This window comes from Lycium barbarum, chromosome 6, assembly GCF_019175385.1.
Source record: "Lycium barbarum isolate Lr01 chromosome 6, ASM1917538v2, whole genome shotgun sequence".
NCBI lineage: Eukaryota > Viridiplantae > Streptophyta > Magnoliopsida > Solanales > Solanaceae > Lycium > Lycium barbarum.
Window position 1 is genome coordinate 19,153,548 of NC_083342.1, and position 17,999 is coordinate 19,171,546.

Here is a 17,999-nt window from a genome sequence, read left to right on the forward strand (position 1 = left end):
ACCTTTGTCATTAGTAATATTGACCCCATTTTCAGTATCCATAGTTTGCATATCAACTTTTTGTTTTTCAGCAGCCTTTTTCTTTTCTAATACTCTGCAATCAGCCATCATATGCCCTAATTTTCGACAATGTCTGCAATACTTAGGGATCCCTTCATATTCCAATTTTTGCATATAACCAGATTGTGGAGCGTTTTCATGAACCAAACCAATGTAAACAGCCTCAGGTTGAGGCTTGAGAAGGTCTATTTCTACTCTCACTTTCGCCATGCTTGGCCTAGTTCTACCTTTAGTAGCCATATCCATTTCCAGCGGAGTACCAACAGAGCTAACAATTTGTTTAAGGTAATGCCAAGTGTGTAAGTGGAAGGGGAGTTTAGGGAGAAGAACCCATACTGGAGCAATAGGCAAATCTTCCTCGGGTTTGAAATTCGGTGACCATTTTTGTAGCCACATTTGTTGTCCCTCGATTTCAATCACCCTTCTGTACCAAACGACATTTAAGTCCTCCTCGTTAGTGAAATCAAGAAAAACATTGAAGTTATCATAAACCCCAATCGTAGTTGTCCCCTTAGTTTTGATTAATTCCTTGAATTTTGAGCGAAGTTTATCAATTTGGGGCCTAGGTTTAAGGAACCTGCCCACCATGGTTAATCGACACTCATTGGCCATGATTCCGTAATATTCAGAAGCCGTAAACATCACAGCTGGAGCACCATTGTGAGTAGTATGCATAGCTATGACTGATTCCTTGAGTTGTTGAGCATCCATGGCTGTCGAGTGGGGTGAACTGATTGTAGCCGCATATGAGATTTTTGGTGAAATTGTTTCAGTAGATGGGCTCGCCCCTTGATGAGGGGCAGCTTCGACGTCCAGACGCGCCTTTCCGGTTGCGTCCGGCGGGTCCATAGGGACGGCGCGTGGACAGTACTTGCTTATCTTGTATCCGTTGAGAGAAAAAGAAACTGAAAACCCAACTCAAAAAACTTCATTGGAACTCATCAGAAAGGGGTTTATTGTTGATGATTTTCGTGACTGTTTTAGGTGTTTTAGTGGCGGTTCATTGGGAGGTTGGTGTTTGGACGGAAAAATAGGGGTAGGGTGGTATTTTGGTCACTGGTTTTTGGTGTGGAAAAGAAGATGGTGATGAGGTGTATGGACAGTGGTGTTAATGGAGGTGGTGACGGGATGTGAAACAGTGGTGTTTCGTCGCCGTCACCTAACCCTAGTTTTCAAAGGTTAGAGAGAGAATTTTTTGATATCTTTATGGTCTTACTAATGATAGCCAGTGAAGTTATGGTAAATTCTTATTTGTTAGTATTATTTAGGTACTTTCATTCCGTTACAATTTTTTAACTTTCCCTCACTTTACTTTTCTTTCAAAAAGAAAAAAATGGATGATCTTGCTAAGTTATATCCTGAGTTAAATGTCCCTGGAAGTCCTCCCAATGATGTGTATTCACAAGTAATGGGACCAGACACTCATGGAATTGTCCGAACTCTAGGGAATGGAGCAGCTCCAAGTTTAGTTTATGGCCCAATATATAAACGATCTCAGGCTGAGCAAAGGGATTTTGATACAAAGGTTGAGTTGGAAGTTCAAAAATCTGCCTCAGCTATGAGAATTGAGATGGAGGAAAAGTTTTCTGAAGCAAAAGAAGAAATAGAAGCGAGGGATAAAAAGTTGTCGATTGCAAAAGAGAATATGGAAGCGATGGAGAAAAAATGATCGGAAGCGAAAATGAATATGGAAGCAAATATAGCTGATAAAGTACAGGAAGGGATACAAGCATATGTAGAGTCTTTGGATTTCACTTCTGACGCAAATAGAAAATCATTTAGTAATGAGCAGGTAAATAATTTTGTGTTGGTTCACAAAAACTAATTCATTTTTAGATAGTAATGTTGTTTAATTGTTTTTAATTATAATAATCTTCCTCTTTTGCGATTGGTTCATGATAACTCAATTGAAGATCGCCAACAATCGTTATCACCCGTTTCAGATGTTCATGCAAAAAAGATTAGAGAAAGTTTCACCAAAGTTTTAAATTTTATTTCACATTGCTTAGACCATTACATTCATATGATCGTGGGACCAATTGATTCTTTTTCTTGCTTTTATTTTCTTGTATTTAGTGTTGTCTTTTGTAATAACTCTGGATGGTTGTGTGTTTTATTATCCACCCATTTCTTATTGCTTTTTGTGAAACCTTTGTCTTGGTGCTTGGAATATGATATTTGTGCATGGGGTGCTGGTGTAACAAGAACAAAATAGACCTGAAAGCATAACTTTTTTTTTTTAATTTCTGACCATTGGTGTTAATGTCATTAAAAATTAAGGAAATGGTTCGTATTCAAGCCATTTGTGCTAGCCCTTGGTGTCATAACTCCTGCAGCTAGGAAGAACAGTGTTGCTTTACCAAAATGGACTTATTTCCTGTAGTTATATACATGGTTTATAATTGTTTGTGAGTAGAACTTTTGTCTGTAGTATAGTAGGGATGGATTTGTTTTTGTTGATAGGATTCTAGCTCAGATTTTCTTTAGATGAGTTTATCTAGATGTGAGGTAATTATAACTGGGCGGCGGAGAAATAATTTGGTTATTTCAGTTAATGGCTACAGTCAAAAGTTATTTTCAACTTTCCCCTTCTTTTGTTTTTTTTTTTTGGGGGGGGGGGGGGGGGGAGGGGGGGTGGGGGCTAAGCTACCAGAAGGTAGTGTAGTAATAGTAGAAAGTCTCTAAAATATCTATTACCTTGTTGAACTAGCAACCTTACTCAATATGGTTAATTGGTTAATGACATAAATTTATATTAGTAATGGATGCAATACTTACTAGTACTAACTTAAAAATTACACTAGAAGAGCCCTATAAGTGAATCAACATAACAGTCACCTGTAAATCTTGTAATAGTTCCCACTGTCCAAATAACTTTGTAGAAACTAGGGGTGGGCATAAGTACCGAAAAATCGAAAACCGGACTGAACCAAACTAATTCGGTTCTTCAGTTTCGATTTTTTCGATTTATTTGATTCTTCAGTTCAGTTTCGATTCTGTTTTTTCTAAAATTACTGTGTTCGTTCGGTTTTCGATTTTAGGGTACCGATTTTTAGGTACACCTAAGGACTGAAATTTTACAACATAAAGTACAAAACTAGGCACTTATCAGCTACACTCTCTGTCTCGGCCTAATCCAATTCATTCCTAAAGTCCTTTTATAGATCCACTGTAACCCAAGCGCACTCCCAAATTCCCTTTACACTAGTTCTCTTTCCTATGGTTATAGCAGCTTACAGGATGGTTATAGCAGCTTCTTTCCTATTTGGTTATCAGTGTTCACTCTTTCCCAGTTCTATTCCACTGGTTGCTTTCTAGCTGCTAGTGTACTAGTTGTTCTGATGAGAACTTTTATTTGATTTTTTTTATGTCAAGATGTTGTAACAACTTAACAAGTTTAGTATGTTGCAGTTTAGTATGTTGCCTCTTAATTTTCAATTTAAAGGTCTGCATATGGTGAAACCGTAAAGGTAGTATGCTTAAAAGTTACGTTGATGGATGCAATATGGGAAGGTAGAGGATAAATTAAATTCTGCTAATCTTGATTTGCTATTTGTGTGTGGATTTCTGTAATTTACAATTGCTATTATATTTTATTTGTAATTTTGTATTTTAGTTGCTCCATCCAAATAAATACCGAAGAACCGAATTTAAAAGACTGAACCGAACTTTTAAAAAATCGAACCGGTACACACTTTTGAAAAACTGAAGAACCGACCGCCCACCCCTAGTAGAAACTCATCATGTGATTTTGTCAACTGATTTGCATAAGCCTTGGATGCCTCACTAAATATTAAAAAGAAATCCTGACTCATGAAATACTATTATGTAATGCTACTTCTCATATTGTGAGCTGTAGAGTATACTTATGTATGGTATTGTGAGATGTAGAGTATACTTATGTCTGGTTTATCAGAAGTAGTTGCTGATCTTGATTTAACTAGGATAGCCTGAAAGCTTTATAGGAAGTGTAAAACAGTGCGAAAGTAGTGGTTCATTTGGAGAAGCACTGAGCATCTATTAAAAGGTGATTCATGAGCAGGGAAAAATGTCATGGTGCATATTTTGATATGCTTATGTAGTATGTGGAAGAATTGAGTTTATTACCTATTTTAGTTCTGTCAATGCTCCTGGTAAGGAGGAAAGATAATATTGTTTTTGTATATAATATTATAGGTTAACGTTCTTGTAAATTTCAGAATATCAAATACTAGAAAGTTCTTTTCATTCATTAATAGTATGATATAGCAATTATGTACTTAGAAATGTTAAAGGTAGCACTTTTGAGGCATTGATGCACAAAAGAGCTGCTATTCTGGTGAAATGAATGAAGAAAAGGACCCTAGAAAGACAACAGGTCAAAGAGATTAGGAAGGAAAAAGAGGAAGAGTTTGTTGATTATCAATCATGCAGCTTAGTTTGGGTCTTTGTTTGGTGTTATTTTACGATGGTGCTTAACAGAATAATAGGATGTTAATAGACTACTCTAGTATCTATTTACTTCTCCGTATTTTCAAAATAAGCAAACTTAAATTGGTACACTCATTTTGAATATGAAGAGGTGTGTTAGAATGTAAGTGTTGACATGTTGATATATTAGACTGTTAGAGATAATTTCAAGAGTTAATTTGAATTTAATTCCTCATCAGTTAAGTTTTGAATTTCGTAAACTATTAAAGTAACCAATTTAATATTTCTTCTTAGGTGTTAATCAAGAAGACTTGAACTAGTGCAGTTGGCACAAATAAAAAGAAATGGGTAAGTTTGAAAAATTACAAGACGCCTTTTTCCCCTTTTCATTTATAGTTGATGCTTTTGCATCAATTCTTCAATCTGTTTATTTTAGACAAACTCAATTTGTTATTTTTGATATCCGAATTTGTTCTAGTTAAGGAGCCAACGATTCCTTTTATTGTATTGTTATAATTCTATTTCTTATGTGAATCTTGTGCAGAATTTTTGAAGGAACTGAGGTCAATTAATGACAACGAAATGCTCGACTTGTGGATTGATGGTTTCATAAGCTTTGTTGCAGATTTTATTCAAGAAACTAAGGAAATTAATTCGAATTGGGACTTAAGCAGATTTCATGTTGAAATTATCGTAATTAGTTAGATTTCCGTTTTACTTGAAATAGAACATATCATTTGATTTGACATCGTTTAGTTTTACAGAACATTTGTTATATTGCTACTTTGTTCTTTGGTTATAATAATAAAACACATTTGCTTTACATATCTTTCATGTTTGTTACAAAATGTTGACATTTATATGAATGTATAAAGTGAATATAAGTATTTGTGTCATAATAAAAACTATATAGATAGATTTTTAGGACATTTGACATTATTATCTGCTGACATTAATCAAAATGTCAGAAATTTTAATGTGACATTTTATGAATACAACAAGTAAATGTCGTAATGACATTTTTACCAACATTAATCTAAATGTCAGACATTTTAAGTGGTGCTGCATAAATGTCGTAAATCCTTTACCGACATTTAACTAAATTTTGAAAATAAATATCGTAAATTCCTTACCAAGATTTACTTAAATGTCGAAAAATAAATGTCATAAATTCTTTCCGACATTTAGGTAAATGTCATAAATTCTTTCCGACATTTAGGTAAATGCCGGAAAATAAATGCCGTAAAAATTCCTACCGACATTTGCCTAAATGTCGCAAAATAAACGTCGTAAATTCTTTCCGACATTTACCAAAATGTCGGAAAATAAATGTCGGAAATTTCTTACCAACATTTGCCTAAATGTCACAAAATAAATGTCTTAAATTCTTTCCGACATTTACATCAACGTTGAAAAATTCCCTACACCTAAATTTCCGACATTTAAGCTAAATGTAAAATAAATGTCGGTAAGTGATTTTGCGACATTTATGTAGCTATATGCGACATTTATAAAATGTCGTTGTATGTCAACTTTCTTGTAGTGGATCACTTGTTACGCCATGTAAAATTGTTTATAAATATTGCTCTATAGGCAAAACTTAGCTTGATCTATGCTTTTTTTTAGTGTTCCACAACGTTTGTCGTAAGCACAAAACTTTACCTTATATTCACTTGCTATGTCTCGTAAAAATGTCTACTAGCATTGCCCTATAGGCAAAAATTAGCTTGATGGTTGATCTTGATTTTTCAATGTTCCACAACTTCTGCGGTAAGGACAACATTTAGTTTTATTTACTTGCTTTGTCTTGTAGAATTGTCTATAAATATTTTCCTACAGACAAAGCTTAGTTTAATCCCTTATCTTTGTCAACGTCCGCAACTTTTGTTTTTTACTTTATATTTATTATCTATATCTTGTGGGATTGTTTACAAGTATTGCTCCATAATCAAAACTTAGTTTGAGGGCTTGATCCCACTACTTTTTCTTTAAAAAAATCATAATGTTTGGCGTAAGGGCAACACTGTACCTTATATTCGTTGGTTGTGTCTCGTAGAATTGTCTACAAGTACTGCCTAATAGCTAAAGCTTAGCTTGACCGCTCTGTTTTTACAATGTTCTACAACTTTTATTATAAGGACAACATTTTACATTATATTCATTTGCTAATTGCTATGTCTTTGTTTCACACACCAAAATGCACCATCTAACTAAACGGTGAATGAACCTTCAAGTCTTGACATAACTTTCAAATATAGTTACAACATAAGCCTAAGAAATACAAATTTCACATTCACTAAAAAACATAAATATACTTTTCTTGTTCACTCATAGTTGTAGCTAAAAATCAAGCAGATGGTTTTTCTAACCCTTCTATTGTACAAAATTCATTATTTTCAGTATTACAAAGTCGAGTAGAAGTGGGGATCTAGTAGCTTAGATGGTTGGCTACCTGAACTTTCACCTTGTTGGTGAGGGTCCGAATCCACACATTGTAATTCTCTTCCTCATTTTCCCTTTCCCTACCCCTATGTAATAATAAAAAAATAAAATAAAAAAAAACAAAGTCGATCAGAAATATTGTGTTGTGATGCAGATAACAGAGAAGACGTAAGAGCATCAAGATTATTTTTCACTTTACATATCTACCTTTTTCTTACTTCTTCCTTTTCATCTCTGGCCAACGGTCTATCGGAAATAGCCTTCCTACCATCAAAAAATAGGGGTAAGGTCTGTGTACACGTTACCCTCCGTAGATACCATTTTTGGAATTATACTGGTTATGTTGTTGTTGTTGTATATCTACCTTTTTCCTATCAAACAAATTATCAATCTCCTAATCAATTCTTGACTGATTTATCAAGACTTCTACCTCCTAGTAAATGTTGCAAATCATAAGGTCATGTCCACAACTTGCAAAAAACAAAACAAAAAGAACAGTTTACTCTTTTTCAACGGTACCTTTCTATTCTGTTATCTACAGAAACAAAAGTTAAAAAATGTGGCTTATACATTCTCTAGAGAATAGTTGTTTAAAATTCATTTTCTCAACTTTACTTTAATTGAATAAATATAACGAGTCAATTTAACATTATTTTGAATATTTAAATCAGGAGAAATCAAAGAGATGAATGTTTCTAATTGGCCATGCCGTTTAAATGGCCACTTACTAAGGACCTCAGATGAATAAGTGACACGTGGCAATCATAGGCAAAGGCATAGACCAATACCAACGAAAACTAACAGACAACAAGAAATGCGGGTATTTTTTAGCATTTAAAAAGAATACCATATGGTTGTTTTTGAGGCGTTGGGTTTCATTTCAATTTTGCTTTGTTTTTTTAATTTTGTATAGTCACAGCCAACCGTGGGCACCATCAGCTTACTCCTCTCCCAAAAGCTCCTTTTTTTTTTTTTTTAATCCAAAGGTATTTTCTCTTATTGGAGACAGATTTAGAATTTAAAATCTATGTATATGTGTATGAATCTTGAGCAGATGTATTTTTTTTTTTGTTACATTAAAAAATATTAATTTAGCTCCAAATAGATTTCAGTAATTTAGCTTATGAACATATGTAATATTTCTAGGGAAAAGGGTCAAAAATACCCTTCTACTTTGGAAAAAGGGCTAAAAATATCCTCCGAACTTATTTTGGGTCAAAAATACCCCTCTCATTCTTAAAGTTTTCAAATCTACCCCTGTCTTGACGGAAATTATCCCCCAAAATAACCCAATTTTTTTTTTTTAAACCCGCTTCATCATTTAAACCTGACACAACTAAATAATAACCCATAAGATCCCCTTATTCCCCCAATTCCCTCAAACTTCAAACCTACATATTGGGGGTATTTTTGACCCAAAATAAGTTCAGAGGATATTTTTAGCTCTTTTTCCAAAGTAGAGAGGTATTTTTGACCCAAAATAAGTTCGGAGGATATTTTTAGCCCTTTTTCCAAAGCAGAGGGGTATTTTTGGCCCTTTTCCCTAGAAATATTACATATGTTCATAAGCTAAATTACTGAAATCTATTTGGAGCAAAAACTCCATATCCTTGATCACCTCTTCTCATATTACCAAGTCCACGTCATATTTATGGCCTTCATTGCCAATTCGTCTACACGTTTACTTGCGTCTCTCAAGATGTGGATGATATTCTCTCCGGATGTAATACATGTCTATTGCCTCTACACTAAGGGGTCGTTTAGTTACAGGAATTGGAAGTTATCCCGCTATAAAATTTGATACTAAATTTGTCCAGTATTTGATTATGAATATTAGTTAAATCAGGAAAAAAATTATAACAAAACTATGGAATTATCTATCCCATATAAAGGATGAGATTATCTATCCTAGTCGTAATTTCAGGATTATAATGTTGGGATAACCTTATCTTGAATCAAACGACCTAAGTGTGTCTATGGTTCTCTTTGCATTCATTATAGTCAATTCTGATCTTTTGCATTTGGCTCAATCTATTTGCTTATATATATATATATATATATATATATGTATGTATGTATATGGGGAAAATAAATTCTAAAATGTATGTATGTAATACACCACACTTTTTCTGGACCCATTGATTGCAAATCCTAGATATCTGCTTCCTCTCTTCTTTGGTCTTGGAGCTTATATTGGATTTGTTAGTTTTTTCTTAGGTGATTCAAATTTCGTAGTGTGAATAGGTGCCTTATATTCTCGAGGGTTGCATCTTTTCATTGAAAAGGTGTGTTAGGTTTTTTCTAGACCTTATAAATAGTAGGTTTGCTGTAAATTTGCAGCACTTATATTCCAGCATTAGAAAAATTTCAGCAATACAAAATTCCCACAACATAAAATTCTGCATTCTTCCTCTTCCTTTCTACACAAAGCAGTAGAGAGATTAACAGTTCTTAGAAGCTTTTATTTGAGTGCACATTAAAAGTTCCTGTGTGGTTTGTTGTATCTTGGGAGTAGGATGTCATTCGGCTATTGCACCTGGGTAGCGGCGGATATCTACTCTGAAGAGAGCGCCAACCATAGCGTGCCTCAAACCGGTTTTTCACTTCCAACATTTATATCTTCTTTTATTGTTAATTTTTGTATCTTGTGTGTCATTATTTGTTCTTCTTTTAGTACTTCCATCTTTTTGTAGAGTACAATTTTTTTTCCAACTCACTTGGTTATGACGTTTAATTTGTATTTGCTCCTTGAGCGTTACTAATGTTAATGGCTTATGGGGGAATTATGTTCTGCATATTGAACTTATTGAGTTCTTGTTATTGGATTGGAAGGGTAAAAGTGTGGCAACTAGATTGAAATTATTGGGTACTATTTGTTATTGGGTGTAGTAATTAGATTGATATCATTGGATCTTTCTCATTGAGGCTTTCAATTTGTTCATGGCATGCAGTATATAAAAAATGGCAGATGGTGAGGATATTCAGCCACTCGTCTGTGATAATGGGACTGGAATGGTCAAGGTACGTACAAGAAATTTGAAATTGTCAAACATTTGTGAATATTGTACTCTTAGAAAAAGGGCCGCCCAATGCACTAAACTTTCACTATATGCACGAGTTTTGGAAAAAGATCGGACCACATAGATTTATTGTATGCATACTTACCTAATCACAAGCCGGAAACATTTACCTTTGCGCCAAACTCCTTTCAAATGCTACGCTGTCATAAAGCTAAAAAACACTACTTCAAAATGGACAAGTTTTGTCGCTCAACAAAAAAATTTGTCACTAATCCTATTGAGCGACGAATTAGCGACATATTATCAAAAAATCAGTTGGCTACGGGCTATTTAGTGATGGATTAGCGACAAAGTTCGTAGCTAAATTTCAGTTTTTCTTTAGGTAGTTGTTTGATTTGATTTTGTCTTGTGTATCTCAATTTTGTAGGCTGGATTTGCTGGAGATGATGCTCCAAGAGCAGTATTTCCAAGCATTGTTGGTCGCCCACGTCACACGGGTGTGATGGTTGGCATGGGGCAAAAAGATGCATATGTTGGTGATGAAGCTCAATCCAAACGTGGTATTCTAACTTTGAAATATCCAATTGAACATGGTATTGTGAGCAACTGGGATGACATGGAGAAAATATGGCATCACACATTTTACAACGAACTTCGTGTTGCCCCAGAGGAACATCCTGTTCTGCTCACTGAAGCACCTCTCAACCCGAAGGCTAATCGCGAAAAGATGACTCAAATCATGTTCGAGACATTTAACACTCCCGCTATGTATGTTGCCATTCAAGCCGTTCTATCCCTTTATGCCAGTGGTCGTACAACAGGTGAATACTTTCTCGTGTTTTATTGTTCTTTACTAGTATCTGTTGAAGACATAATTGCTTATATAAAAGTGAGTTTTCTCTATTATTTTGAGCCTTTTAGATGAGATGATCACACTTTAATAGTATCCAATGCATCAATAGTTTTAGTTTAGGCCTTAAAAAAGAAGATTCTTTGTCTTCAAAATGGTAATTTCCTGTAAGCTCCCCATCTTTTTTATGTTGGAGATTGAAATTTTGTGTTCCATTTTTTGCAGTAGGTTAATGGTTATAGGAGTATTTGAAATGTCTACAGTTTAACAGGGGGTATTAGTTATTTTAGTACTTGTTTTATTTTCTAATCATTTCTTCGGTGAAGAAAACGAAAGAGAACACATAAGATTCTCTAGCTCATTCGAAAGGATCTCATAATATAATTACCTATGACCGTTTATGTATCTAGCATGATCACATGATGAAATTTGGAGATGTAATCATAGAACGAGAGGCTCGACTGGAAGGAATAGGTGGAGAAATTGTGGATTATCTAGTAAATCCTTTAATTTTAACATCAAATTGAATTCAAAACTTCCTACTTGTGTTGTGAAAAAAAGGGAATTACCCTTTGACCCGCAAGGAGTTTGGGCTCCTGGAATATGGTATTGTTGGGGCTTTTCTCATGTTATATGTTATTTGGTAGTATCTAGCGCATCGATTGTTCAGGTGTTGAAAGTGATGATTTATTATTGTCAAAGTGGTAACTATATGTACAATCTCAAATGAATCTCTATCTTTTTTATTGAAGATTGAAAATTTGTGTTCCTAAATCCTTTTTTTTTCTTTTTCTTTTTGTCAAAAGCAATCTGTTCTTGAAAAACAACCTTTTTGCAATTTCAATAATCATTTGTTTGTTGGTGAAATCTGTTTACATTCTTGTTGACACATCCCTCCTCTGTTGACTAATTCTACGTTTATACTTCATATAGATTAACTTTTCTTCTTTTAGTAGGTTTATCCATACATAACAACTAGATATTATTGAGGTTCTATTATAACATCAGATGTTTTTGTGTAGGTATTGTCCTGGACTCTGGTGATGGTGTCAGCCACACTGTCCCAATCTACGAGGGATACGCTCTACCACATGCTATCCTCCGTCTCGATTTAGCCGGTCGTGACCTTACCGATCACCTAATGAAAATCTTAACTGAGCGCGGTTACTCATTCACCACTACTGCTGAACGAGAAATCGTGAGGGACGTGAAGGAAAAACTCTCCTACATTGCCCTCGACTATGAACAAGAGATGGACACGTCGAAAACTAGCTCCTCTGTTGAGAAGAGCTATGAGTTGCCCGATGGTCAAGTCATCACGATCGGTGCTGAGCGTTTCAGATGCCCAGAAGTACTTTTCCAGCCTTCAATGATTGGAATGGAAGCTGCGGGTATTCATGAAACGACGTATAACTCGATCATGAAGTGTGACGTGGATATTAGGAAGGATCTATATGGTAACATCGTACTTAGTGGCGGTTCGACTATGTTTCCTGGGATTGCTGATAGGATGAGTAAGGAAATCACAGCATTGGCTCCAAGCAGCATGAAAATTAAGGTGGTAGCTCCACCTGAGAGGAAGTATAGTGTTTGGATTGGAGGTTCCATTTTGGCTTCTTTAAGTACCTTCCAACAGGTGAGTCAAATTTTACATTTGACATAACAATTGTGATTCACATACTATGTGTTTATGGTCTTGTTTGCATATGGAGACTTGCTTTATTTTGGTTAGCATTTAGTCCTTCAAATTTACTTCATATAATCCTTTTTCATGTATTTGTCGACATTTTATTGATTTTTTCACATGTATATTTATGGTACGCGTCGAAAATGATGGGTTCAGGTTATGATTCATCTTTACATACACTGTATTATGGTCTTGTATGCATATGGAACTGGTTTTCAATTGTGTTCCTAGTCATAAAGCCATGGAGATTTGCTTTATTTTGGTTAACATTTAGTTCTTCAAATCATTCAAGTTTGCTTCATATAATAATTGACATTTTAGTGATTTTTCATGTGTATATCTATGGTGCACGTAGAAAAGGATGGGTTCAGGTTATGGTACATCGGACGCATACTCTCTGTTTATAGTCTTGTGTGCATATGGAACTGATTTTGATTTGTATTCCTAGATATAAAGAGTTGCTTTTTTTGGGTAACATTTGACCCTTCAATTCATTCTAATTTGCTTCCTATCGAGTTTAATTTCTTATACAACGAAAGCGAAAGAATCTTTACATTATCAGATTATCTAAAAGAGAACGGTTAGGTATGTATTACGTTGATTGTAAAAAAAAAATGTTTCTTATCTCCATCTCCTTCTCGTCTTTGTTTAGTATTCTTCTTTTGATTATAGGTTGCTTTGAACATAAAGATTACTAATATAACTCTATGTTTTTGAAATGCAGATGTGGATTGCAAAGGCAGAATACGATGAATCTGGTCCATCCATTGTGCACAGAAAATGCTTCTAATTCTTTTTAGACATGTAATATTCTTATGTCTCTGTAACAATGGCAAATAAATTTTCCACAATTGACAGTTCCATGTAGATTTTGTTGGTTGTGAACTTTGACCTTATATGGTAAATCTAATTGTTTTTCATTATGTCCATATTACAATATGCACAAGTATTAACATGATGCATCCAGTAGGTGAATTAAATTTCAGGTCAATCAAATCCAGTGGCACTAATAAATCACATTCTCTGGCATAGACGTCAGATGTAATAAAAATAAAAATAAGTTGGTTAAGAGTTAAGACCTGTTGACGGTAACAATCACAATAATTCCAAAATAATCTTTCAAAATCTAAACCAAATTCCAAATGCCAAAATGTTTTTTTGTTACTAATGCAGCCATCATATTCAAATTTAGACTAGAAAAGTACTTATGCTTATGCCACTTTCTACTTTTTCACTCCAATATGTGGACTTTCTACTACATGAAAAGATCTAGCATATCTCTTTTTAATCTATACACATATATAACTCTAATCTTAATAATTTCTTCTTGTGGCCCCCACTCAAGACTTTGGTGATCTTGATTATCCAAGATTTGTTGCCTTCATTTGTATTATTCTCCTCTGAGAAACATTACTTTTTGACAAGTCAAAATAGATTCACAGTTTTTCACAAATAATGGTTGTAATATGCCACTTTCGTCACATGATATACGACAGAAAGATTAAACACAAATAATAAAGTTCTAAGTAATTTAATTTTTTCCAAATGTCACCTAGAAGCCACTAGCTGGCTGTCACATATTTTATATCGTTAAGAGTATTTCATTTGCTCAAATATAAAATACAAAATAATAGGTTATTGATTTGGCTGTTCGTGGATTAGTTAGTGTTAGCTCATTCATTCTTTATTAGGTGGGCTCTTTATAATAATAAACTAAAGCGAAGTATATTATAAAGTACTAATAAAATGCGACACTTTTCTTTTTGTTTATCCTTCTTTTTGTTCTAATATCACTTTTCAATTTATTATGACTTTCTGATTTAATAAAGTATAAAAATATGAAGAAAAATTGCGTGTTTGAATCTATTTTAAGCATTAGTGTTTAGAGCAATATATGTTAGCTTTTCTTGTAAAAACCTAGGTTGGATTATTTTTATTTCCAGCAAAAAATAAGACTTGCTTTTAAAATATATCTTTTAATCTAAACATGAACATTTTTTTTCCTCTTTAAATTTTTAAATTGGTTTTCCTTTCAAATTTAAGGTGGAGTGGACTTGCGACGATGAAGGACATGGTGGAACAGGAATTCTACACCTAAATAATTAACATAAAAATAGGACATTTCGAACCTTTATGAAACGAGAGGCAAATCAAAGAGCTAGCTTGTTTATTTTGAGATCTTTAAATTTGTAAGATTATAATAAAAAAATATATTTACTTTATTATATTAAGCAAGTGCTAACATACCGCAATTAATATGTTATAGTAAAGCAACCATTTCAAAACATACCTGATGAAAATTAGAGGTTATATTTTGAAAAATAAAAAATTGAGGTCGATAAGCTTTTAGTTTGTGCTTGTTTTCTACTTTACCGGCATTTACGATCATGTAAGGTGAAATTTGAACCATTAAGCTGCAACTTCAATCAAAACAAATTATTATTAGGTGGATTTATAAGTTAAGAAAATCATTTGGGGCCTGTTTGGAAAGCCACCTGGTAATTGGAATTGGTGAAATTACTAGGGTAGTAATTACATAGTAATGTAATTACAACGACCTGTTTGTTTGTCATAACGTAATTACAGTGTAACTAGTAAACTTACCCGCGTTTCGCGCGGTCGTATAAAACTTTGTTGACTTTACGAAATATTAAATACTAAAAAAATGTTATCAGTTCAAACAAAAAGGAAACAACAACAACCTCACAAAGGAAGTTCTACTAAAATTTCTAGGAAAACTACCATCTATTCTTAAATGAAAACGAAAACATGCGACAACATACACAAACACAAGGTTTAAAGAGCATTAGAAGTTACGATAATCTGTCGTTGGAATTGAAATTGTGCAACCTTCTATAGACCAAGCTGATAAAACTATGAAATAATATGTAAATAAATTATGAACCTGTTATGACTTTAACTTTAACAGTATGTTGACATTCTTTCTTGAACAGATAGCAATATTAGGGATATCTCATTTGATGTCAATATTTAGTTAATTTTTTCTAGTCCGCAGATGCCCCGATTTCAATAGGAATATTGCAATTTATATTTGTGACATACTCCGTTAAGAAATAATAACTACAACATATAGTTTCAAGAATAATGAAAACAATTCAGATTCATTCTCAACACAAACCTTAGTGTAGGAGATTTTGAGGGATTTCGGGGGAAATAGATGTGAGTTTTGGATTTTTTAAACATGATTTAAATAAAGATAATAAGGGAAAATGACGAAAAGAATATAACTTTTTAAAACATAAGTGCTTGAACAACCAAGTGAGAAATTTGAAAAAATTGGAGTAGACTTTAAACTTTACACTATAAATAAAAGAAAAAGTTGGAAAAAATAAGAGTACTTATCCATGCGATCCTCATTCCTTAGTAACATTGTGAAATACTGCTCCACGCGAAATTAAGGGTCCGGACATGAATCAATTTACCTTGTTGGTAAATTTGAAATCCTTTGAACGAAGTTACATAGTTTAACCAAAATAGATGACAAATTCACTGTGCTTTGAATTATTGGAGCTTTAGAAGTTCAACAACTTTATTTCTATTTCTTGAATTTTGCTCCTTTTTTTAGGCATTTCACTGTGAAATATGAAATTGTATTTTCTAAGTATCAAAAATCTAAGTAAATAAAAGAAATAGTGGGCTCTTCTTAAACGATGAGGTCCTCTCACAATAGATTCAATAAAGAAATTAAACCAAACCATTAAAATACTAAAAAGATTAAATATAGAATAAAAATAGGAAATAAAAGAAAGAAACATATATAGATGGTGTAACTAAAATCTCCAATTTCTAACACCCATCACTTGGCTCTAATGGCTACGTCTAAAAAATAAGTTCATACATAGAAAGAAACACCAATAGATGGTGTAACTAAAATCTCTAATTTCTAACACCCACAACTTGACTCTAATCCCATCTCTATGTTAGCTTCGTCTAAAAGATAAAAAAAGTAAGTTCATACCTCTATATATAAAATTTTCTTGTTGATGTAGGATTTTTTCAGAATGCATAGAAATACATGGGGAAAAAAATAAATACATAAGGCATGACATACATATGAAATAAGAAATACATAAAGAAAAGGCAGAAAATATAGGACGAATAGACTTAAATCTAGTCCTGTTAAAAAAAAAATGCTACAGGCAAAATGATAAATGTTTTCTTTGGGCTGAGGAAAATGTCCACCACTTTGTTGAGTTGTTCTGCATCTACATTCTACAATCCGTGTCATCTTGCTTGCTTCATGCTTTGGCAGAGAGAAAACTCCAAAATAAATCCATGTCCCCCCAAGACATGTTTCATATCTCACGTAAATGGGGAAGATGCAATTTGTTGAGAGCAAAAAGATACAAGAAAAATGCAATTTATAACACGTTAATAATTAGGGGTTATGGAGTTGAAAAGCCATAACCCCTCAATAAAGAGGTGAGTTACATTATGTGTTTTTTTTTTTTTTTTTAAAAAAAAAAGATAAATGAAAAGATGAAATAGAAAAAGTGTTTTTTTTTGGGGGGGGGGGGGGGGGGTGCAGTCGAAGAGTATCATTAAACAATGGCTATAGAGAAAGAGGTCAAGGTGTATTTAACAGGATTAAAAGGTGTAATTAATAGAATTAAGTGAGTAACTTTTTTGTGTCTTTTTTTAATTTAAGGTGAGGGAAAAAATGTCAAAAAATGAGAAAAAAGATAAATAGAATCCTTGGCCATAGAGAGGTGCCACATCCCTTTTCTATTGCCTAGCTTTATATGATATATAGATTACAAGTGTGTTGTTTGGTTGCACAAGTGTAATTACACAGTTAGTTTAATTTAAAAATAAAATTTAATTATAAAAAATTTAAAATTAATATTTAAAAAATATTTTCCTTTATAAATGATATTAAATTATTTATTTAATAATACATTGTTTCTTGAAAATATATCAATTAATAGTCATATATTTGTAACTAATATTGTAAAAAATAATTGATATATATTTTTCAAATTAATAATATTTAATTTTAATTAATTATAAAACTTAAAAGAAGACTTTTTTTTTGTGAGAACGTCATGGAGTGGATGTTTGACAAAAAAAAAATATTTATAAATATAATGCCATGACATTATTCAAATGTTTTGACACAAAAAATTCATCAAATGTAAATGAAAAATAAACAACATGCAATGTGCTTAAAATTGAAAATATAACCTAAATTCAAAATCCAAAAGAAAAAGTTTAACATAATACCCTTATGTCAAATTCCAACATTACATAAGTAAGTTTGAACGCAACTTAAGTAAATAATTCAAAACAAAAGGGAAAATATAAGTTCATAACCTCATTCACAACGAAATTCTACTTTAATAACATCACTCGTTATATATCAAGTTTGTTAATGACTCATTCTTTCCAATATTAAGAGATGTAGTTTAAAAAATTAGAATAATAACACGGTTATGCTAAATGAATAAAATTAAAAAAAATGAAAAAATATGAGCAATTACATGGAACCACAAGAAGCAAAGGTTGGGAA

The 17,999-nt window shown here is 33.0% G+C and overlaps 1 protein-coding gene and 1 pseudogene across 1 annotated transcript; both read left to right on the top strand.

The window, feature by feature from the left end:
• The first annotated feature begins 769 nt into the window (after nt 1-769).
• On the top strand, nt 770-1,955 carry LOC132643898 (uncharacterized; annotated as a pseudogene).
• Nucleotides 1,956-7,761: 5,806 nt separating this feature from the next.
• On the top strand, nt 7,762-13,392 carry LOC132643560 (actin). The gene is made up of 5 exons (XM_060360012.1): nt 7,762-7,898; nt 9,864-9,933; nt 10,360-10,753; nt 11,805-12,418; nt 13,194-13,392. Exons 2-5 carry the CDS (start codon nt 9,874-9,876, stop codon nt 13,257-13,259), a joined length of 1,134 nt encoding a protein of 377 aa, XP_060215995.1. The 5' UTR covers nt 7,762-7,898; nt 9,864-9,873; the 3' UTR covers nt 13,260-13,392.
• The last annotated feature ends 4,607 nt before the right edge of the window (nt 13,393-17,999 follow it).

Excerpts from the sequence above, each read along its gene's own strand:
- LOC132643560 (XM_060360012.1), top strand. The coding sequence starts at position 9,874 with ATGGCAGATGGTGAGGATATTCAGCCACTCGTCTGTGATAATGGGACT. Across the intron at positions 9,934-10,359 it reads ATGGGACTGGAATGGTCAAG|GCTGGATTTGCTGGAGATGA; the intron begins GTACGTACAAGA and ends TCAATTTTGTAG. Across the intron at positions 10,754-11,804 it reads TGCCAGTGGTCGTACAACAG|GTATTGTCCTGGACTCTGGT; the intron begins GTGAATACTTTC and ends GTTTTTGTGTAG.